At 57.4% G+C, this 27,252-nt stretch overlaps 1 protein-coding gene across 2 annotated transcripts in view; it reads right to left on the bottom strand.

Moving 5' to 3' along the window:
- ADAMTSL2 (ADAMTS like 2) overlaps window positions 1-27,252 on the bottom strand; it is a 42,674-nt gene that overhangs the window by 11,476 nt on the left and 3,946 nt on the right. For both annotated transcript variants that reach the window (XM_023188997.1, XM_023188998.2), the window contains exons 2-12: window positions 26,634-26,873; window positions 25,880-26,022; window positions 25,002-25,077; window positions 23,600-23,702; window positions 22,729-22,874; window positions 22,471-22,594; window positions 18,551-18,631; window positions 15,772-15,947; window positions 7,713-8,070; window positions 6,496-6,868; window positions 1,180-1,277 (exon numbers count right to left, since the gene is read on the bottom strand). In XM_023188997.1, the coding sequence (XP_023044765.1) occupies window positions 1,180-1,277; window positions 6,496-6,868; window positions 7,713-8,070; window positions 15,772-15,947; window positions 18,551-18,631; window positions 22,471-22,594; window positions 22,729-22,874; window positions 23,600-23,702; window positions 25,002-25,077; window positions 25,880-26,022; window positions 26,634-26,723 (1,768 nt within the window). In that variant the 5' untranslated portion in view covers window positions 26,724-26,873. The remainder of the gene's footprint in view (window positions 1-1,179; window positions 1,278-6,495; window positions 6,869-7,712; window positions 8,071-15,771; window positions 15,948-18,550; window positions 18,632-22,470; window positions 22,595-22,728; window positions 22,875-23,599; window positions 23,703-25,001; window positions 25,078-25,879; window positions 26,023-26,633; window positions 26,874-27,252) is intronic.

Genomic DNA, 27,252 nt, shown 5'->3' on the forward strand with positions numbered 1-27,252 from the left:
GTGTGGTCAACCAGGTGGTGCAAGCCTGGCCAAGCCGGGTGCTCACCACACCGCCCACAGCATTTGTTTTCCCTCCAGAATGCCAGGCACAGGGGCAAACACAGCATGCCCCGTGGCTATGCCCTGCTTGGGGGCTCTTATAACAGGAGACGGAGCCCTTTCTTCAGCCCCAGAGAGGCAAGGCCAGTGTGAGCAGAGCCTGCATGGTCGCCCCAGCCCCCTCCTCTCTCGGGCCCATCTCCTGAGATGCCAGCAGGGCTGCAGAGGGGGCGGCCAAGCTCAGACTGCACAGCTGTATGGAATCCTCACTGGCCAGAGACTGTAAGGGCATCAAATGCCCTTGCAAATGAGGGGCACTGGGGCGGGGCCAGGATCATCAAACCTTTTGAGGGGCAGCTGGGTGTCCTCTACATCCAAACATGAAGCCCCAAGAATAGATAAAATGTGACCTCAGAGCCACCACTGGGGTCTCCCTACCACATTTTCTCCCCTGTAGCCCCTGTATCCTGGTCCTGGGTTTGACATCCGACCTTGTGGCATCCCCCAGGGGAGGGTACCAGAGTGGGCAGCAGAGGCAGGTCCAGCTCCCAGCAACTGTGGCCAGTGTCTCGGGGCGATGGTGGCTGTGCAGCCAGACAGCTGTGGGTTCAATCCCAGCTCAGCTCTTACTAACCACACACATCTGTCTGTCCAGGAACCACTGCAGAGGGTCTTTTCCCTCTCCTAACTCCTTCCCTGCTGATGAGGTCCTAGAAATTGCCTACTTCCCTTCTTCATAGGTCATAGGGGCCTGTGACTCTCTTCCTATGTTTGCTGGAAGCAAAAGTAAAATCTCTGCTACCTAAGATTTCTTACATTTAACCCAAAGGATGTTTGCCCTAACAAAACATGGTATCACTGGCAACAGACAAGGGATCATTGGTGGTGGACTGGGTGACCCCCTGGGGCCTGGACCCACCCACGGTCTAGCACACTGTGAGAACGAGGGTGGCCTCACCAGACACCCGAACTCCTATCCCGCCACACTGCCCCCAAGTCAGGAGGCCACCAGACAAGCACCCCGAGGGCAGTTTGGGGTTGCAAGCTAGTGGGTGGGCCCAACAGTCCCAGCCCACGTCTGTGGAAATGGGTTCAGGGCAGTCGCTGCCCCTTGGCACCCATGGCACCCGTGGCCAGTACCTGTGGTGCAGGTGGCACTGCAGGGCTCATGGGATGACAGCTTCCACCGGTACATGTCCGCGGGACTCACGCCCTGCTTGCGCGCCTTGGGCCTGGTCCTGAAAGCGAGATCAAGCAGAGAAGGTGATGAGAAGCTCCACGTCTCACCGGCGGGCACTGGCTTTTCAGGTGCGTGTGTTTTCTTTGGAGGGTATGTTCACCTGAAGCACGTACCTGTCGGCCCCAGGCCGACTCTCCGCCCGCTACAGTCAGAGTTCCCACTGTCTGAAGTGGAACGGATGAGGTGCCTCCGGAGAGGCACATTTTAGGATCGAACAGACATTGTTTTCCATCTCGATAACTGCATGGGAGCTGCCCAAGCTCCTTCTGGGGGGCAGGGTGGCCTGAGAATGTGGGCTCCCCAGCACTGTAGTTGCTCCTGCACACATGCAGGCTTCTCGATATCACCTTCTCACATCAGCTAGTGGGTTCCTTCTTCCCACCGGGGAGGGGACCTCAGAAGGTGCCTTATGTGCTAAGAATGTTCCAGAATTCTCTCCCACCCCCTCCTCCAGCTGGGACTCTGATGGAATGGGGGACACTAGGCATCCAGCTTCCAATTATCAAAATTAAAAAGCTCGGCTGCTGGCAGAGGTGTGGCCACAGCCTACAGTGCAGTTCGGGCTGGCCATGGCTGCACAGACCTGCTGGGGTTGGGGGAGGCACGCTGGGTCCCCGCCAGTCACCAGCTATGATTCTTGGCTGGAGCCTACGCAGCCAAAGCCAACTATTGTTAGGACTGTTTGCTTCTTTGAACCAGTAGGTGTGCCTGGGCCCAAGCTCCACATCCAGTGTGCAGGCTGTTCTGGACTCGGCAGGGGAGGAGGGAGGCAGAGGCAGAGGCAGCTCCACAGCCCGGGCATCTGCTCTGGGACACTGCCATGGAGTCCCCCCACCTCTGAGCCAGAGAAGGGGCGAGGGCAAGCCAGCACGGTGGACAGCAGGTCCTTCGAGCTTTGACTTCCTTTTTAAACAGGACAATGTAGCAGGTAGCCCTGCCCAATTGACTCTACTTTCGTCTGGGCCCAGAGGGGCTGGCTGGAGATGACCCTGAGCTGCCATACGTCACCGGGCTGAAATGTGGGCCAGGTCACAGGTCCTTCTTCGGGACCTTCAGTCACCTGGGGGTGGTCAGGCTTAGAGCATTGTATTCAGAAAGACTTTCGGACTGACTCCGTGATAGAGACATGCGTTTGGATGGAACGGGGAGTTTGCAACATGTTAGGCAAGTGGGTGAGGATTGCTCTTCTGTTTTGCTTGGACTGGAATGGGAGGATCCCAAAGCCAGGCAGAACTTTTGGGGATGAACGTTGTCTTGACCACACATCTGAGGCCTCAGGAATGATCTACCCACAGGAGCTTCAGCAGTGAGTTCACCGGTGTGGTTCCCTAAACGCAGGGAGGGAGAAGACGAGTGAAAGGAGAAGGGATGAGGACCAAAGCCCAGGAAGGGCAGCGGGCTGGGGGCTGATCTGCTTGTCTCTTCAAAGCCTCCCTCACCTGGGAGCTTCAAGCCAGGAGAGTCTGTCCCAGCCCATCCTGGGGCTCGAGGGGAAGGGGAGAGTGCCTTCTCCTCCCTCTTTAAAACTTAAAGCTTTAAAAACGGGGGTGGGGGCCAGGCACGGTGACTCACGCCTGTAATCCCAGCACTTTGGGAGACTGAGGCGGGTGGATCACGAGGTCAGGAGATCGAGACCATCCTGACTAACACGGTGAAACCCCATCTCTACTAAAAATACAAAAAAAAATTCACCGGACGTGGTGGCGGGCGCCTGTAGTCCCAGCTACTCGGGAGGCTGAGGCAGGAGAATGACTTGAACCCGGGAGGCGGAGCTTGCAGTGAGCCGAGATGGCGCCGCTGCACTCCAGCCTGGGCAACAGAGCGAGACTCCATCTCAAAAAAAAAATGGGGTTGGGTGGGGGATTTCCCAAGACCCTGTCATCTCAGAACAAAAGTTTCCTGAAAATCTGGAAACCTGTCCCAATGGGGGCCACTCAGAGCACCCAGATCGGGATGAGTAAGTCCTTTTAGGGAAGGGAGAACCTGGAAGACCAATCCTTAATGTTTGATTCAGAAAACACTAAACTGTGCCGACCAGGTCCCTACCTACTTTCAACAGCTTTAAATTCTCCCCAAGAACAAAAAGAAACGAAAAGATCCAACCCATGCCCCTCCACCCTACCCATGGAGGCGATCCGCCATCTTTATCTAATTACACGCTCTGAGCCAGCAGGCAGCATGACTCATGCCTGACTCAAGAGAGAGCGGGCCTGGTTCAAAATAACCCTTTGGATTTTAAGCACCAAAGGTATTTCTGGAGGGGCTGCCCACACACTCTTCTCAGCAGCACGTGTGGGGCATAGCAGATGCAACTCTCGAACATAACCCTGCATATATTTGCACAACAATGCAACGCCTAGCAGGTTCCGTTCTTGGAAGTAGCACAAGGAAATGGAACACCCAGGAAATCGCTGAAGCACCAACCCATCGCTCTCCTCCATCTGGAAGGAAGACACTGCCCCTCTCAGCTGTGAAAGTCAGAGCTGCTAGACTGGGGCTGGTGACGCCCGTGGAGTCACCACCAGACCGCCTGTCACTCCTCGGGGTCCTTCGCCCAGCTGCCTGGGCAGGCACAGGCTCGCGGGCTCCCCAGGCAGGAGAAGCTCTGAAGCCACCGTGTTTGTTTATAAACGAGCCAGAAAGTGCTCTGTTCTTCTCTCCTACTAAGGCTTCGGAGAGGGACTCCGCGTCTCTGTGTCTCAGACGCTTGTTCCAAAAGTCGGAGTCTGGTGACAGGGGCCCCTCCCTTGATTGTTTGAAGCTTTTCTGGAAAGATGAAAATAGCCTTTCCTTTCTGGGCTGCCCCTTTGATTTTGCCTTCTCTGAGCAGACACGACTTCCTGTGTTTGGACAACTCGGCCGAGACGTGGCTATTTTGGCCTGGTGGTTTCCCCCGCTGCCTCCCTCTGCCCTTTATCTCTCCAGACCATCTTCGGTCCCTGTGCGGCAGCATCCTTTGATGGCAGGCCGGTCGGGGGAGCAGCGGCATCTCGGCACTCGGGGACTTTCTGAGGCCTGACAACCTAGTTGATCAATCCTTGAGGCACCTGACAGGCGCTGGAAATTCAATATATCCTGGGGCGGGGGGCTAGGAGGGGAGGGTAAGAGTCAACCAAGATGGGGCAGGAGAGACTCTTTACAAAGCGGCTTGATGATCAGAAAGCTTGTGCCATGACCCTGGCCTGGGGATCACTGAATATTTGACCTGGGGGGCCCTAAGGGCACCCCCTGACAAGCCCCTCAATGAGAGATGGGGAAACTGAGGCCCAGAAGAAGACAGAGATGCTCAACTCACATGGTGTCCATGCCTTAAGCCAAATTCCACAGTGACGTCTTGGTGCTACTCTGATAAACCTTTTCAGAGGGCTCTGACTGCCAGAGAGCTGGCCTCCCTGACCCAGGCAATGGGTCCTGAAAGGTGCCCCCCACTGCTGCCACTTGGAGGCTCAATTTTCTACTAATAGCTTCTACTTACGGGAGGCCTTACCGTGTGCCTCCCACACGGAATACCAGGTAATGCCCTGGACCGCCCTGGGAGGTAAGGGGGGCCCACGCTGAAGACACAGACTGGTAGGCTTGAGCAGTGCCATTCCCACGGGCAGGCACTGTCTGGGTCCGTCCCTCCTGTCCTTTGCCCCGGGTCCCCTATCAGACTCAGACATTGTACCCAAAGCAAGCCCGGACTCCCCACCCGAGTCCTGAGAACCAGTCAGAGGCCCCACCTACCCGAGGCTTTGAGCGTGTCAGGGTAAAGGGTGAGCAGACAGCCCTGTGCCACCCCTGCGGGAAGAGGGGTAGCCGGAGGAGGCTCCGGGCCCCACTCTGTCCACATCTGCAAAGTAGGGTTCTGCCCAGAGCCTGCCAGAAGTGTCCAGGACATCCTCCCTGTGCCCCGCAGCCCCAGGCATCTCAGGGGCCTCAGAAAACAGTTCGAGCAAAGGGGCAGGCATCCCCTGGGGACTCCTGGCTCACCAGGGAGGCTGGCTTTGTTGCTGTAGTCCCAGGGCTGGATGGGTGAAAGGGTGGCCCCAAACCACATCACCTCGAGAGTGAACCCTGAATCTCCCATCAGATTCAGTCCCTGAGCCCCAAGAAGACGCAGTCAGCACTCCCGGCCCAGGCCGGGTTCAGGCCATGCTTGCGTCTAAAGTCAAGGGGCTTGGGCTGGACCTCAGAAAATAAAACCAAATACCAGTGGGCCCATGCCTGCCTCCAGTCCCCACTCAACGCCTGTTTAAAATAGCTCCCAGGCGCACGTGAGTTGCTGGGAGAAAGTGTGGGGACCTGCAAGGGGGCCCACCCTCTATCTGGGGGTAGGGGGAGCTTATCACCAGGGACTGTGCTCCAGTAGGGACATGGCAGGTCTGGGGTCACCCTGCTCACAGCTGGCCCCTGACCCAGGGACGCTCCCAACCTCAGGCTCCCCCAGGTCTAGCTGTGACTGCCCAGGCATCCCCAGCTGTGACTGTCCAGACATCCCTGCCTGTGACTGCCCAGGTGCCCCCAGACATAGCTGCCCATGTAGCCCCAGCTGCGGCCTTGGCTCTAGAGGCCTGGCCCCAGGTGGACTCTCTCATGGGCCTCGCCAGCTGCAATGCCAACCTCGTTCTTCATCCCTGATTTCAGGGTCGTGGAGGAACCCACTAGATCCTCTCCAGCTCTTGCTGAGGCCTGGGGCTGAGGCACTCTGCACTGGGAAGCTGCCTGGAGCTCTGCCTCCTCCTAAAGGCGTGTATGCCATGACTGTCCAGACTTAGAACTCAGGGGTCCCAGGTCCTCGGGCTCTGTGACCTCGAATACACCGCTAGCCCTCTCTGAGCCCACAATAGCCACCCCACCGCTAAGGGCGGTTGTGACAACGGCATGTGTCCATGCATATAAAACGCTGAGCTCTGTCCCTGGCTCACAAGGAGTGCTCAGAGCTGTTACCTTCCAGCCTCCCTTCCCTGCATCAGCTGCACACACAGGGGCTCAGCCCTGGATCCTAATCCACGGACGTAACTTTTGGGGAAAACTCACTCCAGTCCAGGCCTCTGACTCTGTGCTCAGATCCACAGTGAGTGGATAACCCCAGGAAGAAGGGCCCTCTCTCCTCTACCTCTAGGACCCCAGCCCTTCTGGCCAGACCCCCCACAGTGGGGCCTCACTTTCTACCTGACCTCGGCCCCATCCTGCCCCTGAGGGCCCTGGTCAGTGCTCAGGAAAGTGCCTCCTACCTGGCCTTGTGAGTCCTGTTCCCGGCCGAGGTGGGCAGGCTGGTGCTGATGTTGGGGAATGGGGCCTCGGCGGAGCTGTTGGCAACCCTGTCGCTGCTCAGCTCCAGGTAGGACCCGTTGAGCAGGTAAGCGCCAGCCCCCTCGTTCTCCTCATAATCCACGAAGAAACTCTCGGCCAGGGAGCTCCTCGGAGCGCCCTGTGCAAAGATGCTGTTCACAGTCTCATTGAGGGTGAAATCCTTCAAGTCAGAGCCCGTGCCCAGCAGCTGGTCGGAGATGGCATTAGCCGAGAAGAACTCCTGGGAGGCAAAGTGGGTGTCAACCTCTTGGTCATCCTTGTCCCCGGCGAGAGGAGTCCCTGTGACGTTGAGATCTAGAGAGGAGACAGGTGGCTCAACCATGAGTGCACCCCAGCCCTGGGGGTGAGGGCTGCCCTGGAGAGGGGACCTGGACGAGGGGGGCTGGAAACACTGAGCTGAACCAAGAAGGAAGGCTTCTGCCCAAGTAGAGGACAAAATTCGGTCAAGACAGAGGCACGAAGCCCACCTGGACCATCTCTTGCTGACAGACTTCTGCAGTGGATTGAATAGCATCCCCCCAAAATTCATACCCCGCCCCCGGAACCTCGGAGTGTGATCTTATTTGGAAATACGGTCATTGTAGATATAATTAGTTAAGAATCTTGAGATGAAATTATCGTGGACTGAGAAATATCCTTATCAGAAAGGGACACACAGAGACACCGTCACAGAGGAGGAGGCCTGTGAGGAAAAAGGCAGAGGCCAGAGTGACACGGTCACAACCAAGGGGCACCCGGGGCCCCCGAAGCTTTTGCTCCCCGTGGTGTCTGAGCTGAGGCAAGACCAGGTGCTCGCTGAATGAGCGATGGGATGGGCGAGAGATCAAACCATCCCAGGTTTGACTCCCAGCTCCTCCACGGTGGACTGTGTGACTTGGCCAAGCCACTTCCTCTTTCTAAGCCTCAGTCTCCCCATCCATCAAATGGGGATAACCACATCTACCTCAAAGAATGCATGGACAGAAGGACCTATCCCAAGTACTTAATCTGCGCTTGCCCAAAGGACATCTGCAGGTACTTGGCAGCTCTTAGGAACCTCCTCTGTAGGTTTGCAAAGGGCCTGAGACCCCTTCTCCAAGATCTCCTTCCCTGGGCTGCCTCCCGGGCCCCCCCGCCATGCCTCCCTCCTCCTGGTTACCTCGGAAGCCCTTGCCCCTGGGAGGCCCCTCGCAGGCCCCGCCGCCGGCCTGCTCGCACACCTCGTTGGTCTCCTGGCCCTGACTCGGGCCCAGCTCCATGTCCAGGCCCGGGTGGCCAAACAGCCGGTTGTCCAGGCCCAGCCGCTCTGAGGAGGCTTGGCCGTAGAGGGAGCCATTGTGTGGGACGAAGCCCATCAGCCCGGCCCCGTCCAGGCCCTGGCTCTCAGCGCTCTCGGAGGCGGGCTCGGAGAAGCCGTAGTAGACGGGCTGGGGGCGGCGCTCGTGCGGCTCGTGCGGTGGCTGCAGCAGCGTGTACTCAAAGGTGATGGAGGGGCTTTTGCCATTCTGGTTCCACACCTAGGGAAAGAGAAGAGGGGCCCCAGCCCCTCCTTACTCTGTCCAGCCCCTTTCCCACCAACCCCCTTCCCACAGAGCTGTTGGGAGTATCGCCTGCTGTGACTCACAGTTGAGTCCCCCCAGGGAATGACACTGCCTTGCCCAGCACAACACAGCGTCCCTGCCCCAGGGGCATCCAACTCAAAGCCTGAGAACAGGGCGGGCGCTGGGGGAGTGTGGTCGGGGGAATGGCCCGCCCTGGGTACAGGTAGCAAGAGGCAGGCTATATGTGGAGAATTTAAGTAATGAAGTCAACTAAAACCTGGCCTGCATTTTCTCCTCACCATGTGCCAGAAATCCTAAGTAATTAGTGTCCTCCTCCCATCACCCTCCAACGCAGAGCCCCACCGCGCAGGCCAGCGCGGGAGTACAACGACCCAGGCTCCGCCTCAATTCTAGACAACAATGAAGGCTCATCCCCGCTCCAGGGCTCCCTGTGGGATGGGCTGAGGCCCTGAGGCCGCTGTCAAGACCCCGGGGCAGCCTGGCTTCTCCCTCCGCAGACCCTGGCTGCCCCTCTCTCTAGGAGTTGCTCTTTCCAGAGATTCCAACCAAAACCAGCTGGTGTCAGGAGCAGAGAGGCCTAGGAGGCAGACTCTAAAATGAGGTGTTGGAGAGGCAACACCTGACAGAGGCAATGACGGTCTATCTGGGAGTGGGTGGAGCACGAAGACCCCCGGAAGACAATGCCGTTGTGAAAAGGTTCACCACTAGGGAACTGAGAGGGAATGCCAGTGAAAGAAAAGGCACTGTTGGTGCAATAGCGCAAGTGTTTGAGAGTTGGCTGGGGCCGGGGTAGGGATTAAAAACTTGTAAAGGACCGTGGAAGTAAAGGATGAAAGGACGGCCAAGAATGAAAGGACGGCCGGGAAAGGTGAGGGTCTGCACAGTAGCAGAGAAAGACACCCTCGTGTCAAGCAACTGGAAGGTGGGAGAGGCAGAGGTGCCTCCAAGGAGCAGAGAGTGTGCTCCTCCCAACTCTGCTGGGCCTGCTATGCCCAGGACAGAGTCCAACCAGAAGAGGGGGACCTTGAGACTTGGGGTGTGGGGATCTGAATCAACACGCTTGAAAAACTTCAAATCTCAAACGTCCCAAGCCTTCGGAGCCTAAAAAATGGGTCTCTCCCATTCCTCCCTGTTAAGCCAGCACTACTCTGGCCTGAAGATGACACAGAGACCTCTGCCTTCACCGCCACGCGAACCTCCCACAGGACTTGGCCTGCCCTTCTCTCCCGGCCACCAGAGCAATAGCTTGGATTAAGTCACATTCTCACCCAGTTCAGGAAGTCCTGGGAGAAGGGACTTCACACCAACAGAACATCAGGACCAGCCCTCAGGAACTTCTGGGTGCATCCTCTCATGACAAAGAATTTAGCACATTGGTGAGAACGTGGGGAGAAATGCTACCAGGCTACTAGGATGGTACTTAGAAGCACGGAGAGCCGGGAGCGGTGGCTCAAGCCTGTAATCCCAGCACTTTGGGAGGCCGAGACGGGTGGATCACGAGGTCAGGAGATCGAGACCATCCTGGCTAACACGGTGAAATCCTGTCTCTACTAAAAAAATACAAAAAACTAGCCGGGTGAGGTGGCGGGCGTCTGTAGTCCCAGCTACTCGGGAGGCTGAGGCAGGAGAATGGCCTAAACCCGGGAGGCGGAGCTTGCAGTGAGCTGAGATCCAGCCACTGCACTCTAGCCCAGGCTACAGAGTGAGACTCTGTCTCAAAAAAATAAAAAAAAAAAAAAAAAAGAAGCACAGAGAAGGCAGGGGCTGACCTACAGATGCAGACGTAGCCAGCCCATCATAGCCTGCATTTTTTTTTTGAGATGGAGTCTCGCTCTATCCCCCAGGCTGGAGTGCTGTGGCACAATCTCGGCTCACTACAAGCTGCGCCTCCCGGGTTCACGCCATTCTCCTGCCTCAGCCTCCCGAGTAGCTGGGACTACAGGTGCCCGCCACCACGCCCCGCTAATTTTGTTTTTGTATTTTCAGTAGAGATGGGGTTTAACCGTGTTAGATAGGATGGTCTCAATTTCCTGACCTCATGATCCACCCTCCTTGGCCTCCCAAAGTGGTGGGATTACAGGCGTGAGCCACTGCGCCCAGCCCACACCCGCCTTTAACTCAATAGTTTAGCCTCCACAATAACCAGACAGACCCCAGAGGATCTGCCATCTGAGTCTACATGGGTACTGCATCCTCCACCAAGTGGGCACCCTCCACTGCCGGGGCGTGACCGCTGCGTTCTCTTTCCTAGAGCGGATAAGCATGGCCTCAGGTTGATCCTAGGTGGCCACTGATCTGGAAAATATGTTCTTTTCTATCCCTGTCAAGAAGGTGGACCAGAAACGATTTCCTGCCCCTGGGGCGGACAACCGTACACGTTTACAGTCTTGACCCAGGGCTATGCTTCTGCTCCCACTCCCAATGACAATACACTATAAAGGCATCTGGACCACTCCAAGAACTTGACCTTTGTCCTCTGCACTGATGGCGCCATAATTAGCGGCTCAGAGGAGCGGGCACTGGCGCTAGAGGTCTTGGTGAAGCACCTGTCTTCCAGAGGAGCAGAGGTCAACCCCGTGAAGATTCAGCAGCCCCCTACATGAGTGGAAATGTCAGGATTCAGTGGGTTAGGGTGTGCCAGACATCTCTTTGAGAGGAAGGGGAAATTGATGGCATCTCATACCCTCCACCATGAAGAATAATTCTGGAGCCAGCACATTCTACATCCAAGAATGTTCAATTTATCTGCTGGGTGACATTACAAGCTGCTGCTGAACAGGTGCAGTGGCTCATGCCTGTAATCCCAGCACCCTGGGAGGCCGAGGCGGGCAGATCATGAGGTCAGTAGTTCGAGACCAGCCTGGCCAACATGGCGAAACCCCGTCTCTACTAAAAATACAAAAATTAGCTGGGCGTGGTGGTGGGCGCCTGTAATCCCAGCTACTCTGGAGGCTGAGGCAGGAGAATCATTTGAACCCAGGAGGCGGAGGTTGCAGGGAGCCGAGATTGCATCATTGCACTGTAGCCTGGGCAACAGGGTGAGACTCCATCTCAGAAAAAAAAAAAAAAAGGTACTGCTTTGGATGGAATCCTGAGTGGAAGGGGCCCTGCAGCAGGTCCAGGCTGTGAGGCAAGCAGCCTGCCACATGGACCGTATGACCTGGCAGATCCTATAGGAATAGAGATATCTGTGGTAGGGAAAGATGTCAGACGGAATTTCTGGAAAGCCTTTAGGGAAAGCATAACATAGAACCCTGTGGTTCTGGAGCAAGGCCATCTGCAGCAAATAAATATACATCAGTTGCAAAAAACTTCTGGCACGCTGCGAGGCCCTACTAGAGATGGAACGGTTGGGCTGCGGGACATCAGGAGACCCACGCAGCCAGAGCTGCCTCCAACATGAGTTCTATCAGCTCCGCCAGCAGCAATCTGTCATAAGGTGGAAGTGTTACACCAGAGCTAGGCACAGACAGGGCCAGAGGGTACGAGAGCGCTGTGTCAGCAAGGGACCCAAACTCCCCCATCCAAGACCCTCGCACCCACATTCCCTTTCTAGCTCACAGCTATGGCTGGCGGGGGGTGGGGGGCGGGAGGAGGGGGTTGTGATAAAGGGAGAGCAGAGAAAAATGGCCAAACTTGATTCAGAGATGGGTCGGCTTGCCCTGAGGGTGCAAGCTGGAAATGGGCTCTACTTCACTAAAGCCCTATCCAGGGCTGGCCTGGAAAAATGGCAGTGAAGGAAAATCTTCCCCACGGGCCTCAGGCAGCACATGTGATGTGAGCATCGGTGTGCTGGGAGGCAGGGCGGCCTGAGATGAGAATATGAACTGAATCACGGGCGGTGGCAAGTGTCTCGGCTGGCTGGTCAGGTCAGGAGCCTGGATGGGAAAGATCTGAAGGCTGGGGACCATGAGGTCTGGAGGAGGCACCTGTGGCTGGATCTAGGGAGTGGGCATAAAGGATGGAGGTCTTCATTTCACTTGTTAATTTGTACCAGGAAGCATCACCATGCGAGAGGCACTAAACACCCCAGTAGAAGACAGAATGGCCTTGCCACCGGACACAGGCTAGTCGCTGGCATCGGTCACACCACTGCAGGCACAATGGGTGAATGAATCAGCGTGGAGCAACACGGCTTCTCACTCACCACAGCCACCGTAGCTCCTTCCACTCCTGAACGTCCAGTCTCTGGCCTCAACACTAAGCCTCTAAACAGCACCGCCTCTCAAGGAGGCCACGCAGCTACTGGGTGACAACCTGATCACAACAGACCGCTTCCATCCTGGAAGGGGAAGCGCCGAATCTGGTCCTAAATAAAAGTTGCCTTTCGGCCGGGCGCGGTGGCTCAAGCCTGTAATCCTAGCACTTTGGGATGCCGAGACGGGCGGATCACAAGGTCAGGAGATCGAGACCACCCTGGCTAATACGGTGAAACCCCGTCTCTACTAAAGAATACAAAAAACTAGCCGGGCGACGAGGCGGGCGCCTGTAGTCCCAGCTACTTGAGAGGCGGAGGCAGGAGAATGGCATAAACCCGGGAGGCGGAGCTTGCAGTGAGCTGAGATCCGGCCACTACACTCCAGCCTGGGCGACAGAGCCAGACTCCGTCTCAAAAAAAAAAACAAAAAAAAAGTTGCCTTTCCTGTCCACAGAACCTCAGCCAGCCCTAACGCCCAAGGGCTCACAGAGCATCTGATTGACGGAGACAGGATACCAATAACATGGCATTGGACAAAGGGACCCCCTTTACATCAGAGGACATGCCACAACGGGCACATGACCGTGAGATCCACTGGGCCTGCCGTATCCTACAACACCCAGAAACACCAGCCTGATGGAGCAATGGAGCGGGGAGCCACGGTGCCAGCTGAGAGGCCACACACCTGCGAGGGTGGGGCATCCCCCATGAGGTACCACCCACATAAATCAAAGGATTTTCCTTCACTGCCGTTTTTCCAGGCCAGCCCTGGATAGGGCTTTGGTGAAGTAGAGCCCATTTCCAGCTTGCACCCTCAGGGCAAGCCGACCCACCTCTGAATCGAGTTTGGCCATTTTTCTCTGCTCTTACTTCATCGTAAGGGCCCCACACACACAGCCATAGCTGTGAGCTAGAAAGGGGATGTGGGGACGAGGGTCTTGGATGGGGGAGCTTGGGTCCTTTGCTGACACAGCTCTCTTGTACCCTCTGGCCCTGTGCCTAGCCCTGGTGCTATGTGCCCAGTATGTAGAGGACATGGGTCTGGAACACAGGAGAGGCAGTAGCAGTAGCGATCATTCCCAGCCACGACTTGGGGACTGTGTGTTCCCCATCCCTGCAGCTCTGGGGTCTGTGGTCTAGAGGCCTTGGTTTGCACAGGGGGAACGTTTCCATCCAAAGATGCAGCAACAGTTTCATTACGCTTTAGGCTGTGGCCACATATGGTCCGTTTGGGCATTTTGTACCAAGAGACCAGTAGCATGGAAATGAGTGGCTGTCCTGGCGGGGTGATCAACCTTGATGATCAAGAGCAGAGAGGCCAGGGGAGGTGGCTCACTCCTATAATCCAAGCATTTTGTGAGGCCGAGGCAGGCGGGTCACTTGAGGCCCAGAGTTCGAGACCAGCCTGGACAACATAGCAAGACCCTCTCTCTATTAAAAAAAAAAAAAAGAGTATGAAAGGCGTTGTTTGACCCTGGGGCCAAAGAATCTATGTAACACCTGCTGATGCCCTGGGCATCTCTTGGTATCCCCCTGCCCTTTGTGATGATAACTGAACAAAGGCAGCAGCCTCAGGTTGAGAAGGCCATGGAGACCAGGGTCACCTCGCCAGGTAGCCACCTGGCCCCGCTGAGGTGCTAGCTCAGGCTAAGGGGAAATAGAGCGCGTTGCAGGAGGAGGAAACTGAGTGTCAGTTGCAGCCCCTACACCAGCTGCAGTTCAGCCCGCCAAACTTCCTCCTGTAAGGCTCCCCGAGAAAGAAACCAACGCAATTCTAGAGGAGCTGTTCCCTGCCAAGGCAGACTCATGCAAAGCGCATGGGTCCAAGCCGTGCCGGGGGTGGACCACGGACCTCACCCTTCGGTGAACTGCCTGGGGTGGGCGTGCGACAGTTCACAGCTGTGCCCCACTCCAGGCATTTCCCTCAGCCAGAGGGAGCTCTCTCTCCCCAGGTCATGCCCCCAACAAAAGGCAACTACACCTGGCAATACACGATGCTCTCCTGCCCCAGCTGGAGATAATACGACCCCCGGGGGCCTGGCCGAAGCCCGTTGAAACTGCATCACAGCTCAGCTGCCCCCTCTGTCTAGTCCCATGCTCTCCTGCCCATACCAACCAGTGTTCCCAAGACCGCTCCTGACACTGCCCCCAAGCCCTCTTGCATGCAAACCCCCACCTCAGAGTCTATTTTCTGGGGACCCTGACCTACAAAACAGCCCCTACAGCCAGGAGGCGAAGCCAGGGGGTCAGTCCACCTCCAAACACAGCTCCAGGCAGGGCCAGGTAAGCATAGACACAGAGATGCATGGCCCCCATTTGATTCCGGGATCACCAGGAAAGCTCTTCAGCCAAAAAGCAGTGTGGGGAGACGGACAGGCACCCCCAGTTAGAGACCCCTCCAGCACAGCAGCTAAACAAAGAACAGGCTCTGGCACCAGGCAGGCCTGGGTTCAAAGCCCAGTTGTGCCACTTACAATTCCATGACTGATCAAGTCACTCGCCTCTCTGTGCCTACATTTCATTACCTGCAATGTGAGGCAATGAAACCCATGACAGTGATATCCGGAAACCAAAACAGCTCAGGTAGGAGGGGGCGCAGTGCCATCCCTGCTGTGTTCCCTCGTCCTCCAGGAAAGCCAGTAGGCCTTGATGGCCACCACAACTGCCCATCTTAATGTCACCTGACTTTGGTGACAAGTCCTTTACATATTTTCGGGGCTGAGGCACCAATCCACCAGGGGCTCCATTTCCAGAGGCTAGCCATAGGAGAACTCATGGCAAACCGGGCATAACAGGCCCACATTCTCTCCTGCCCACTGCTCGGGCCCTGAGCCCCACCCTATAACCCCTCAGTGTCCTGGGGAGGCCATGTCAGGGGAGGGGCAGGGGCCATGGGAACTACCTTGGGCCCTGGCACTAAAGACCCAGCACAAACACCATAGTGCCCAGGAGGGCGGAGCATGAAGCTAGGTAGGGGCATAAACCCCTCCACCGTGGGGTGGGGAGGGGTCCAGCCTCGTCCTTAGTGCCCCAAGCTCCCTGTGGACTTCCCAAAGGGCAGGAAATGGGCAGCATGGGACCCCCACTGGTCCACTAGGGAAGCTAGCCACAGTGAATGGATGGATGAATGAATGATTTCAAGAAGTGGGTGAGAGAGTGGGCAGTTGAGTGAGAAGTGAACGGGTAAATGAATTAATGAACTGATGAGTGAATGGGAGACTGTGAATGAACCAAAATCTGAGTGAATGAATGAATGGGGGAGGGAGTTAGTGAAAGAACAAGTGAATGAGTAACAGTGATTGAACGTGAAGCCCAACCCACAGAGTGGTGAGGCTGCCGGGTGCACGCGCACAGTGGCCCTGGGGGGTGTCACAGGCTGGAAGCCCCCACCTGTGGCCAGATTCCGGGAAAGCAGTGCCCGGGGCCTCGGGGGCCCCCAAGGCCTGCGGCACACGCACCATGACATTCAGGCCCTGGTTGGTGGGTCCCTGTGCCACGATGTACTCGATTCCCGTCTCATAGACATCCATGGGCCGCCGGTACTTGACCACGGTGCCGGCGATGTTGAAGTTCTTGGGGCTGTCCACCTTGTAGTTGCCGTTGAAGAAGTAGTAGCCAGCTTCATCTGCAAGAGCTGGAAGGGCAAAACCGCCCGTCACAAAGGGCCAAACTGGCTGGGGGAGGGGGTAGTGTCACCGGCTCAGGGAACCACCACCAGCCCTGCCCTCCAGAACCCCGGCCCAAATGCCCCCGAAACAGGAAACTCCCATCATGGAGAGTCTGGCCAGTGAATGCAGAGGAGGCGCAAACGCACATTCCTCTCAGCCTAAAATCAGCAATGAAGGACTTGTCTAGACGCTGAACACGGCTGGCTGGGGACCCATTTGGTCATGTTCTTGCAGCTGCCTTTGAAGAAGCTGAGGCGCTGCAAAGTAATGAGGTCGCACCACGACTAAGGGACCCAGTCTGGAGCAGGAGAGTCTGTGGCCTGTGGAAGGCACACATGAAGCTAGGTAGGGGCATAAACCCTCCACCGTGGGGTGGGGAGGGGTCCAGCCTCGTCCTTAGTGCCCCGAGCTCCCTGTGGACTTCCCAAAGGGCCGGAAATGGGCCAGCACAGAACCCCCGCTGGTCCACCAGCGAAGCTAGCCACAGTGAATGGATAGATGAATGAACAATTTCACCAGCAGGAGTCCTGGGTGCCCCTGCCGTCGTCCACACAGAGTGACGCCGCAGCCCTGGCCTGGCCGGCATGGGGGGTGCTGACCACCAGGCCCTTCCTGGGGATCGCCCTGAGCTGGCCAGCTCCATCCTCTTCACAGGAGCAAAGACTTCCTGCTGCCCTTGCAGGCAGGGCCATGCTGACCCTTCACTCGTTAACCCGTGCACCCGGGCCTGGCCGAGGTGCTCAATCAGGCCAGGACGGCCTGGCGCAATCTCAGCTGCCCTCTTCCTGGTGCCGGGTGGGTGGGCACTCCCAGGGCCTGACTCCAGCCTGATGGAAGCTCAGGATGGAAACAAATGGCCCATGAAGCCCGGTGACCCCTGCAGATGGGAACAAATACCCAGAGTTGGTGGGGTTTCAGGGGGAACTGATTCTCCCTGGGGCAATGGAGAGTGAGAAGAGGCAGGGGGCCTCCAGGGCTAGGGACGCAGGGAGGAGGCTGACTCCGCGCTCGGGACACTCTGTCTTCCAAAGGGTGTCCTTAAAGCCAGTTCCAGGAACTGGCCCGCGGGAGAAGAGGAGTTCGACTTCCAAATTCCTGATGCAATATGAACAGAGGAGCCGGGGCAATTAATTTATTATCAGACAGACGCAACAAGCAGGACATGTCTGCTTGAAAAACCCCCTTAACGTAGAAAAGTCAGAAGATAACACACATTAGAGTCCAAGTTCTGCGAGGGGAGTGTGCTGGGGCCTGGCTGTCTCGGCCCCGTTTCCAGGTATATGTGCAGGGTTAAATCCGAGGCTCTCGTCCAAAACCTGTTTCCTGACAGTAATGACCTTCCTTCCTACCGCTTTCCCAGTGCTCCGAGGCCACCCTTGGTATTTCCACGCGTCTGTTTCAAGAGCGAGAGCTCTGCAGCCAGCTCAGAAAACGTGGAGTTTCCTGGCCTCTCCACTCTCCCAGCAAGCAAGCGACAAAGCAACCGGCCTGGCGAGAGGCCCAGCTCCCCGCTCAGGCCAGGGAGCAGCCCCCAGGATGTTGGGTGGTGGAGCCAGCGTCTGCAGCACAGACCTGCTGGGGTGGGGGCACTCAGATCCTAGGGCACATACAGAGGGCTGGCCGTTGGGCTCTGGAGAGGGGACAGGAGAACCTGAGGTGGGTCGCAGCCTGAAGACTTTTAGCAAAGCCTCGTCTTCCAGCACCCACTTAGGAGATGGGCTTCACCCCACCAGTTCTGGTTCTCAGGAGTAGTGGGAGGCAGTGGAGGGAGTAAGCCCAGGTAGTATCAGGTTTGGGGCTACACCTGTGTCCAAAAACAGCCTCCCCTTACAGCCTGGGTCGCCAGCCCGCCCCGTGAAGGGCAGGGTCAAGCACAGAGCAGCTCACAGGCATCAGCACCTGCCCACGGTGGCCCAAAGGGTGCAGACATGGCACGTTGTTCGGCCAATGATCCAGCTTCACAAACGGCCCTTCCAAAATTTGCCACCAAGGCTCACTGCACTCAAAATCTGCCACCAAGATGGGGTCTCACCACCCCATCCACCATGGCAATAACTCCAGAATCCTCAGGTTAGAGGACTCCCCTCCCACGGCCCAGCCTCCCAGTGGAGACTGACTAATGGCAAGAACATCAGCATGAGGCCCGCAGACCTGAGTCGGAATGCTACCTCTGCACCAACTTCCTCTCAGTGCTACCTTGACCTCGTCACCTCCTGAGACTCACTCCTCGAACCCCACAGGGATCTCATCTGCAGCAGCCCCCAGCTTCTGCCTGTGCCAGGCTCTTGAGTGACAGGGAACTCCCTACCCAACATCACCACCCTCCCATTGTCCAGCAGCTCTGAGTTCAAGGTCCTTCCACGCACAGAGATGAAGCTGGCACCCCTGTAAGCACCTCAGCCACACCCACATAGCTGGCTCCAGTTCCGGCTCCTGCAGCCAGGCCCACGGCACTGGCCCATCCCTGTCCTGGAGGAAGGGGTCCAGGGTCAAGTGCCCCTTCTCCGCCACGCACAACATCCCACAACCAAAAGCTCAGTGAGGCAGCCACCAGACGCTGCGCACCTACCTAGCACATCAGCGGACTTCTTCCTCTCTACAATCTGGATGTCTCGGGCGCCAGCCGGGATGTGGGTCACCAGAGAGTAACCTGGAGGCAAATGGATGACAGTGAGCCCCTCTGGATTGGAAAGGCACCCTTGGATGGCGCTCACCCACTCCACAGCTTTTGGAGGGTGAGTGTAGCTGTCTAAAGGCTGACCCACACCCCACGCCCGCTTGGGTAGCTCAGCTCAGACCTGTCCTATTGCAGAGGCTGACCAACCAAGCTGGGCACCTGCCCAGGCTCACCCCTTCCTACCAAGGCCATGGGAGGGCTTGCCCGTGCTTGCCCCAACCCCTCCCGAGGGACAGCGAGGGCCACAGGGATGTGGAGCACACTGGGAGTTCAGTCCCGCTCTGCCATGTGTCACCCAGGAGACCCTGGGCAGCCGATGGAGCCCCAGCTCCCTGCATGCATTATCACTGCCATTTTAAAATCCTGTCTTGTCACAACACCACGTTGACTTTCAAGGCTTGCTACACTCAAAGACGTGGGTGAGAAAGGACAAGGAGAGCTGCGAATAGAATCTCCACCTCTGCCTACGCCCTTCCTAAGTGCCAGGCCTCAGACTGAGGTCCAGATCAGACAATATCAGCCACTCAGAGCCTGCCTTCAAGGCCCCCAGGCCCGTGGGGAGGCAGCCATGCAGTCCTCCCAGCTAGAAAGAAGCCAAGGGTCTGGAGGGGAAGTGCTGAGAGAAGGAGAGGTGTTGCCGGCAGGTGGCTGAGGGAGGAGCCTGGGGAGAAGGAGAGATTTTAATACGCCCTGGGACAGGAAAGAAGGGGCTCTCCAGGTCGGACGTTTCCTGGGGCTTGACGCTTGTTTCACCTGATCCCTCCAAGAGTGGAGGACTCCGCGTGGGTCTCCCTGCCGGGGTTAGTGTCTCCCGCAGGCCAGCACCCGCCTGTCATTCCTCCCCCAACACCATCACACCTACAGGTCTCTGGAGATCCTGACCTGTCCCTCACGGACAGCAGTGCTCTGGAAAATGTTTAACAGTAGGCTCTTTGGAGACATGGGGAAACAGGAGCTGTGACCTGTAGCACTGGCCAGTTTCCGTGGTGTAAACACCCCTGCTGTGGCCGGTTTCACGCTACTGTAACTGGGCAGCCTAACTTCAAAATTCATTTTAAAACTTTTTTTTTTTTTCCCTTCTTTGGGTTTCAACACATAAACCTGAAGCAAGCGACTGAAGCTATGTTTGTTTACACTACCAATGTGATGTCACTGGGCGTGGCATTGGGAAGAGAGGCGGCAGCACACCAGTATATGGTGTTTTTACCACACAGATAAAATAGTTATACACTTTGGGAGGCTGAGGTGGGTGGATCACCTGAGGTCAGGAGTTCGAGACCAACCTGGCCAACATGGTGAAACACTGTCTCTACTAAAAATGAAAAAAAAAAAAAAAATTAGCCGGGCATGACGGTGGGAGCCTGTAATCCCCGCTACTTGGGAGGCTGAGGCAGGAGAATCGCTGGAACCCAGAAGGCGGAGGTTGCAGAAAGCCGAGATGGCATCATTGTACTCCAGCCTGGGCAACAAGAACAAAACTCCGTCTCAAAAAAAAAAAAAATTAGTTATAGACGTCAAAGGATTAGAAAGTGGTGACTTTGTTTTAAATATAATGTAGTTAAATATAGGCTGTTGTATTTAATTTTCAAATTAGCAAGATTAGCTCACAAGATTCTTCAGCATTTAACACCCCAGACCATCCCACGGCCCCCAGCATGGTTACCAAGCACAGCTTGTCCGGAGAAGCAGTGTGGCTCAGCTGGGAGGACCACAGGCCAAGAGCAGGCTGCCTGGGTTCAGGCCCCGTTCTGCCTCTTGTGGCTGTGTGACCTTGGATGAGTTATTTAGCCTCTCTTTGCCTGTTTCTGTATATTTCAGCAACAGTAATGTGGCAGCCTTGTAGAGCTGTTGCCAGGCATGAATGAGTTACCTTGTGAGCATGCAGAATGAGGGGCGTTGTTTGCACGTCAGTCCCTGGGCCCCAGGCTGAGTTCCACGAGAATGTGAGCCCTCTCTCTCAGGCCTCACTGTGTGCATAGTGCCTGACACACACTAGATGCCCTATAAGACACATGCTGCCTCAGTGCCCACTCTCCCTCTGCATGCCCTGGGTCCAGCAGGAGGCCGTGTAAGCAGGTTTGTGGGAGGAAGGGAGGAAAATCAGACACCTTAGCGCCTCCTATAGCGAGGCCTCCAAAGAAATGGCCTCTTGGCCGGGTGCAGTGGCTCAAGCCTGTAATCCCAGCACTTTGGGAGGCCGAGACGGGTGGATCACGAGGTCAGGAGATCGAGACCATCCTGGCTAACACAGTGAAACCCCGTCTCTACTAAAAAATACAAAAAAGAAAAAAACTAGCCGGGTGAGGTGGCGGACGCCTGTAGTCCCAGCTACTCGGGAGGCTGAGGCAGGAGAATGGCATAAACCCGGGAGGCGGAGCTTGCAGTGAGCTGAGATCCGGCCACTGCACTCCAGCCTGGGCGACAGAGTGAGACTCCGTCTCAAAAAAAAAAAAAAAAATAGAAATGGCCTCTGCCCACCTCACCCTGCTGAGCACCCAGCCCACATTACTCACGCCCCTGCCTGGTGGCTCTGCCCCAACCCTGTCCCTTGTCAGTCCGGCATGCCCGTCCCTAGGTCCCATGTCCAAGCCCCATCCTCTCCAGTGCTCTCCCACTGGCACCTCCTGGAGCTGACACTCACGCCACAGTTAGCCCTCAGTGGCAGGCGGAGGTCACTCCCTCGACCTGTAAAACACGCCGGGTCCTCCGTGGCCCTAACAGGCCTGGTTCTAATCCAGACTTGACTAGTCTCACTGGGACCCTGATAGATTATTCCCACTCTGGGCCTTGGTTTCCCTATCTACTAAGTGGGTCTGAAGCTGCCCTGCCTTCACCAGTCTGGAGGTTGCAATAACCCTGTTCCATTCCTCAAGCATTTCTTCAGACCCAAGAGTGTGTTCAATCTAATGCCAAGCATTACAAGTGACATCCCTCCAAAAGTAGAAAGTGCTTCCCATGCACAGACGCCCACGCCCCCAGGAGGGTTGGGACAGAGCTAGACACAAACATCGGGCCGAATGCCCGTAGCTTAGGAAGGGGACAGGTGCTGCCCAAAGAAAGGAGGCGGTCTGGGCTGGGTCAGCCTGGAGCTAACAGGGAGCCTCTGAAACTCAGGCCCCAGAATCCAGCGTGCCAGAGTCAAATCTCATATCCGCAGAGATAATGGGTCTCAGGCCTCAGTTTCTCCCTTTTTAAAGTGTGGTGTTAGCCGGGTATGGTGGCTCATGCCTGTACCCCAACACTTTGGGAGACGGAGGCGGGTGGATCACTTGAGGTCAGGAGTTCGAGACCAGCCTGGCCAACATGGTGAAGCCCCGTCTCCACTAAAAATACAAAAATCAGCCAGGTGTGGTGGCACGTGCCTGTAGTCCCCGCTACTCGGGAGGCTGAGGAACCAAGAATCGCTCGAACCTGGGCGGCAGAGGTAGAGGCTGCAGTGAGCCCAGATCGAGCCACGGCACTCCAGCCTGGGTGACAGCAAGACTCTGTCTGAAAAAAAAAAAATTAAAAATAAAAAGAAAGGGCGTCGTCAACACCTCCCTGCAGGCTGTCTCAAAGGGCAAATGTGACTCCCAAGCCAAGTGTCCACTGGTACCCAGTAGGTCCTCAACAAAGGGTTGCCCGTTTTTGCAAACCAACAAAGGCCTACAATCACCAGGCCAGCTCGCCCGGGCCTGGATGCAGAATCGGGTGCCTCTAGAGGGGAAAGACTTGACCAGTGGTACCCAGGAGGCTGCAGACAGGAGCACACTCAGGACCCCCGATTTCCAGACCCAGCTCTGCTTGGACTTCAGGGCACACTGCTGCCTTACCAAGGTGGGTGTTCCCTTTGCGATAGTTGCCCGTCACGTGGGTGCAGCTGCTACCGTCCCCCTGGCAGACGCCGCACTTGTCCAGTGTGTGGGTGGAGAAAAGCACCCCGTCACAGCCGATGGGCTGCAGGAAGGGAGAGGGAGAAGGCTGCTGGGAGGGCGCTGTGGCCAGGCCCCGGGGCCACCACTGCCTCCCACAGGCGGGCAGGCAGTCAGCACAGTGAGACCGGCGGTACTTTTGCTACAACGTTTAACAACCTCACATTTTCCAGACACGCAAACCCCTCGCAGGTCGGTGAGCTTGCAGGATGTGCCATCGCGGGCGGGGACCATGAGCTGCCGCTGGCCGTCCACGGTGGTGCAGTGCAGGTCACACGGTTTGCTGGAGATGTGGACATAGTCGTCTGGTGGAGGGAGACAAAGACAGAAGGTCTCAGCGGGACAGGAAATGCCGGATTCAGGGGACTTCCCTTTTCCTCCCTCTGAGACAGCTTTCATTGCATCGATGGGGAAACTCAGGCCTGGAGAACAGAAGAGACCTGTCCAGGTCTCAGTGGCAGAAACTGCTGGGTTGTCTGGCTCAGCCCACGCCCCGTGAGTTCCGGCTTCTACCTCCTTGTGAGTGGGGAGCAGCGCCTGAGACCCATACTGGGGTTCCCCCTCTGCGGGAGGTCTGAGCCAACTCGACACCCCTGTGCTGCTGGCCCTGGGCACCCCAGCCCTGGCCCTTGCGGGTGAGCAGAAGGATGAAGCATTTAAGCTGTTGCCTGAACTACTTGCTTTCCATGGGACCGCATGGGTGGTCTCCATTTGGGATCGTCTCGGCTGGTTCCTGACCGTGCCCAGGAGACAGTAAGTGGGAGAGCCACCATTGCCCTCAGAGGTCAGGCCTACAGGGAACTCAGCCCCGTAAACTGTCCTGCATTGACGTCATGGGTCATGGGTCATGGGGGAGGGGACAGACCCCCCGGGCCAGGGCTCATGAGACCCAGGTGCATTCCTGGCTCCTTGTCTGACCACCTCCATTTCCCCACCTGCCCACCCGTTGAGTTTGGTCCCAGGTGCCAGAAGGGCTACCCCCAAAGCTCAGTCAGCTCCCTGCAAGGTGGGTCCCCAGGGCGGCAGGTACCCGGGTACAGAGGCTTCCACTGGTGCGTCCGCCCGTTGTACACGTGGGAGTTGAAGGAGACGCACTGCTCCTCGCGGAAGCTCCTCCCGTCCGGCGGACACTCCTGGGAAGTGAGGGCACAGGGAGGCTCCAGGAGGAACTCGGCCCGACAAAGGCATTTTTGTCCAGGCTAAGCAGGAAGTGGCTGCAGCCGGGACAGCCGTGTGGGGGCCACGGCCCACGGGGTGGCCTCTCGGGCTCCTGAGCGCTCCCACGCACTCTCCAGAGGGAGCAAGGACACAGGGAAGGGCAGCTCCGCCCTCCACGCCAGCCGTCCGCCTACTCTAGACGCAACCCTCCCATTCCCCACCACGCCTTCTCCCAGTCTTGCGGCGGAGGGGACATGACCCTACTATGGCTGGCAAGGGTGCTCCCCTTGCCCCCGTCCTCAGCAGGCCCTGACTGTGTGTCCACGGTGCCAGAACAGGGCCTGGCACATGGTCCGTGGCCACGCACACCACCTAAATCAGGAAGATCGTGGTTCTGACTGCATGAAGAGGAACCCAGCTTGCAGACAAGAGACTCGTCCTCGGGGGGACCCAGCTTAGTCATGCTGGGGCCAGAGCTCAAACCTGGGTCCCTCTCATGCTGGAGCTCATAAATGCCCTTCCCCCAACCCCTGGTTGCGCCATCCTAGGAGGGCAGCTGGCCAGGTGACGCCAACACAGAAGCTGTGGCTACCTGCCTCCCTCCAGCCCCTCACTCCCTGCACGGAAGCACACGCCCCCTGAGACACACAGACACAGAGACCTCCGGCCGCTCCGCCTTCCCTGACCAGGCAAGCCACATGAGCTACTCTGGGAGGCCCAGACCCCAGCTCGACATGCCCCAGCCTCACGCCCGGCAGTCCTTGGAAAGGTGTTCAGGTTCCAACTGCCCAAGGCCTCACTGGGAGCTGCCTGGTCAGAGTCAACACCTCCTCTCCAGCCTCGGCTTCCCAAGAAAGCTGATGGGGGCTGGAGTAGAAGGGCTCCGAGAGCAGCCCAGGGAACTGTTTTATGGGGTGGGGGGTACTGTTTCATGGGACGGGGAAGCCTGGCAACTGCTGGGTCTCTGTGAGCACCAGGTGCAGGAATGTTGTGAGTAAAGTGGAGCTGCAACCAGAGACCCCAAACCTTGAGGCTGCACTTGAAGTTCCAGGAATACAGTGAGTCCGCCCGTCCCAGCATTGTTGAGCACATGTGGGCACACAGACAGTGCTCTGGACAGTGCCTTCTCTTCAACCCTGCTCCTGGGCTCTCCTTGAAGAGCAGGCCCAGAACAGAATGCCCAGGAGGCCCAGGAGCCACCTGGAAGATCCCCTGAAAACTGCATGATGACGGGGAGTGCAGGCCATGGTGCCCCTGCCCGGGCCGGGCCTCACCTGCACTCTGCAGAGCTGGTACCGCTTAGACGTGCCCGTGCAGGTCCTGTTCCCGGACCCTGGGGTGGACTTCCTCCTGGCAGAAAGATGCAGGCTCGGAGTGAGAGCTGCAGAGGAGTTTCAGGAATGTCGCCTGGGCTGGCCCCACGGCCACTGGGGTCCAGAATCTCCCGATTCCCATGACCCAGAGGGCTCCCTTCCTCTCTACTCAACTCCCACCCCATACACACACCAGAGCCGAGGGAGAACGAGATTTGATTCACTTCTACATCAGCGGCACACAGCACGGGGGCTCAGTACACAGAACTGAAACCACCACATGAGTTGTGTGCCAGGCCTGTGCCCAGGTGCACACACACGTGTGTTCTCAGAAGCATGAGGTGGGACCAGCACGCTCTCCATGCCATGGATGAGAAAACTGATGCCCAGAGAGGTTAAGTGACTTGCCCAAGGTCACACAGCAAGGGGGTAGCACAGGTCAGATAGGAGCCAGGTCCATCTGGCAGTGGAGGCTTTCACTGCCAGTCCTCTGCTTCCCCTGAGGTTCCCTGGCATTCTCTAAAGACCCTCACTCAGGTCTTCAGAAGAGAAGGTGGGGTGGTTCTCCACTTCCAGGACAGACCTCTAAAAATGGCTCCTGCCCTCTCATGAAAGGGCTTCCCTGGTGCCCTGAAGCATGAAGGACCCCAGCGCACCAGTGCCGGGGCCCATCCATAGCTGCATCCAGCAGAGGTTGATGGGGGGTCTCAGCCTGTGCTGCCCACAACCCGAGAACCCTACCAGGGGGAGAAGCCACCAGGCTGAAGGGCCAACCGCCCTCTCCTGCCCGCTGCCCTGCCCTCATGCCAGCCCTCAGGGCCATGTGCCCCACCTCGCACCTCTGCTTCAGGCAGTGCCGCTCCTGGGATGTCACCCCACCTCCGCAGCTGCGGGAGCACGCCGTCCACTTGGTCCACTCCCCCCACCAGAAGGCCGTGGCGTCCGTGCCCCCCTCCAGGCTATTGGACGTCGGGCTATTGTCCTGGATGAGAGGGATTCCCAGATGATAGAGGGCTCGAGCGCCCAGCAGGACCAGCCTGCCCCCACCCCATGCCCGAGGGCATCACCGTCAGCAGGACTAGAGGACACAGCCCCCCGGCTAGACCCCCCTGTAGGGTCACTCGGCAGCTTGGGTTCAGATCTCCTGGGTGGCACTGAGGGGAACCCCCAAGGAACTGTGGGCCACAGGTCAAAGAGGGCCTCTTTGACCTTAAGGTCTCGGATGGCCTGGGGTCTTGGCAAGCTCCTGGGGCTGCACCTAACTGTCCTCACTTTCCCTGGAGCAGCTCAGGGCCCATCTGCGTTCTGTAGGACACAACCCACCCTGGCCACGCTGGGGCCTTCACTTGGAAGGGAAGTACTCAGCCCCCTCAGCCCTCTCCTGCCAAGTCACCAGGGGCTCCACAGTAGCCAGGGGCCCTGTTCACAGAAAGATCTGACTGGCTCTGGAAAGAAGTTTCTAGGAGCCAAGAGGGGTTCTGGGACCTGGGGCACATGCCCACACAGCCCCCTCCAAGCCAGTCCATCTGGGAGCGACCACAGCACTTGGGGAGGGGACTGGTACGGGCCCCCAGACCACAACACCACACTCACTGTGGACCCGGTTGACACTGTGTCCCCAGCCACAACTGCCAGAACCAGCAGGGACCAGGTCCAGCAGGAACATTGCCATCTGCCGTCCATCCTAGGAAGCAAGGCCACTGTCACCACCAGGCAAGCTCCGCTCCTCTTCCAGATGACCAGGGTACGCTTTGGGAAGAGCCCTCGGGGCCCAGCCAGTGCCCAGGCCTCAAGGTTATCTGGGACTAGTTGGTCGTGGTTGCCTGGCAGACCCTGTTGGGAAGGATGAACCCCCCGCCCCCGTCTAGGCTTAGCAAGAAGGAGCTTGGAGAATGATTAGCAATGCCTGCTGCAGGCAAGACACCCAGCGGTGGTGTGCGTGCTAAGCCTGCACCACCCTTGATCCAAGGGCATGCAGGGAAGCATGCCACACTTTGCCTCCAAGTCCTCGAGTCCCCTAGAGAAGTGCTGTGGAGACAAATAGCCTCGGCTGAGGGGGCTGGGGACCCAGGCAAGGGGAAAGGCTGTGGCTCAAAGGAATGGGCCTGGGCTCAGTCCAGCCCCTTGGCAGGAGCACCTTGGCAGGAGCACCTTGGGATTTTGACTGGCTCAGCTCTTGCTGGCCTCATAGGAGAATGGCCTCTGCCACTGG

This window comes from Piliocolobus tephrosceles, chromosome 14 (assembly GCF_002776525.5).
Source record: "Piliocolobus tephrosceles isolate RC106 chromosome 14, ASM277652v3, whole genome shotgun sequence".
Taxonomy (NCBI): Eukaryota; Metazoa; Chordata; class Mammalia; order Primates; family Cercopithecidae; genus Piliocolobus; species Piliocolobus tephrosceles.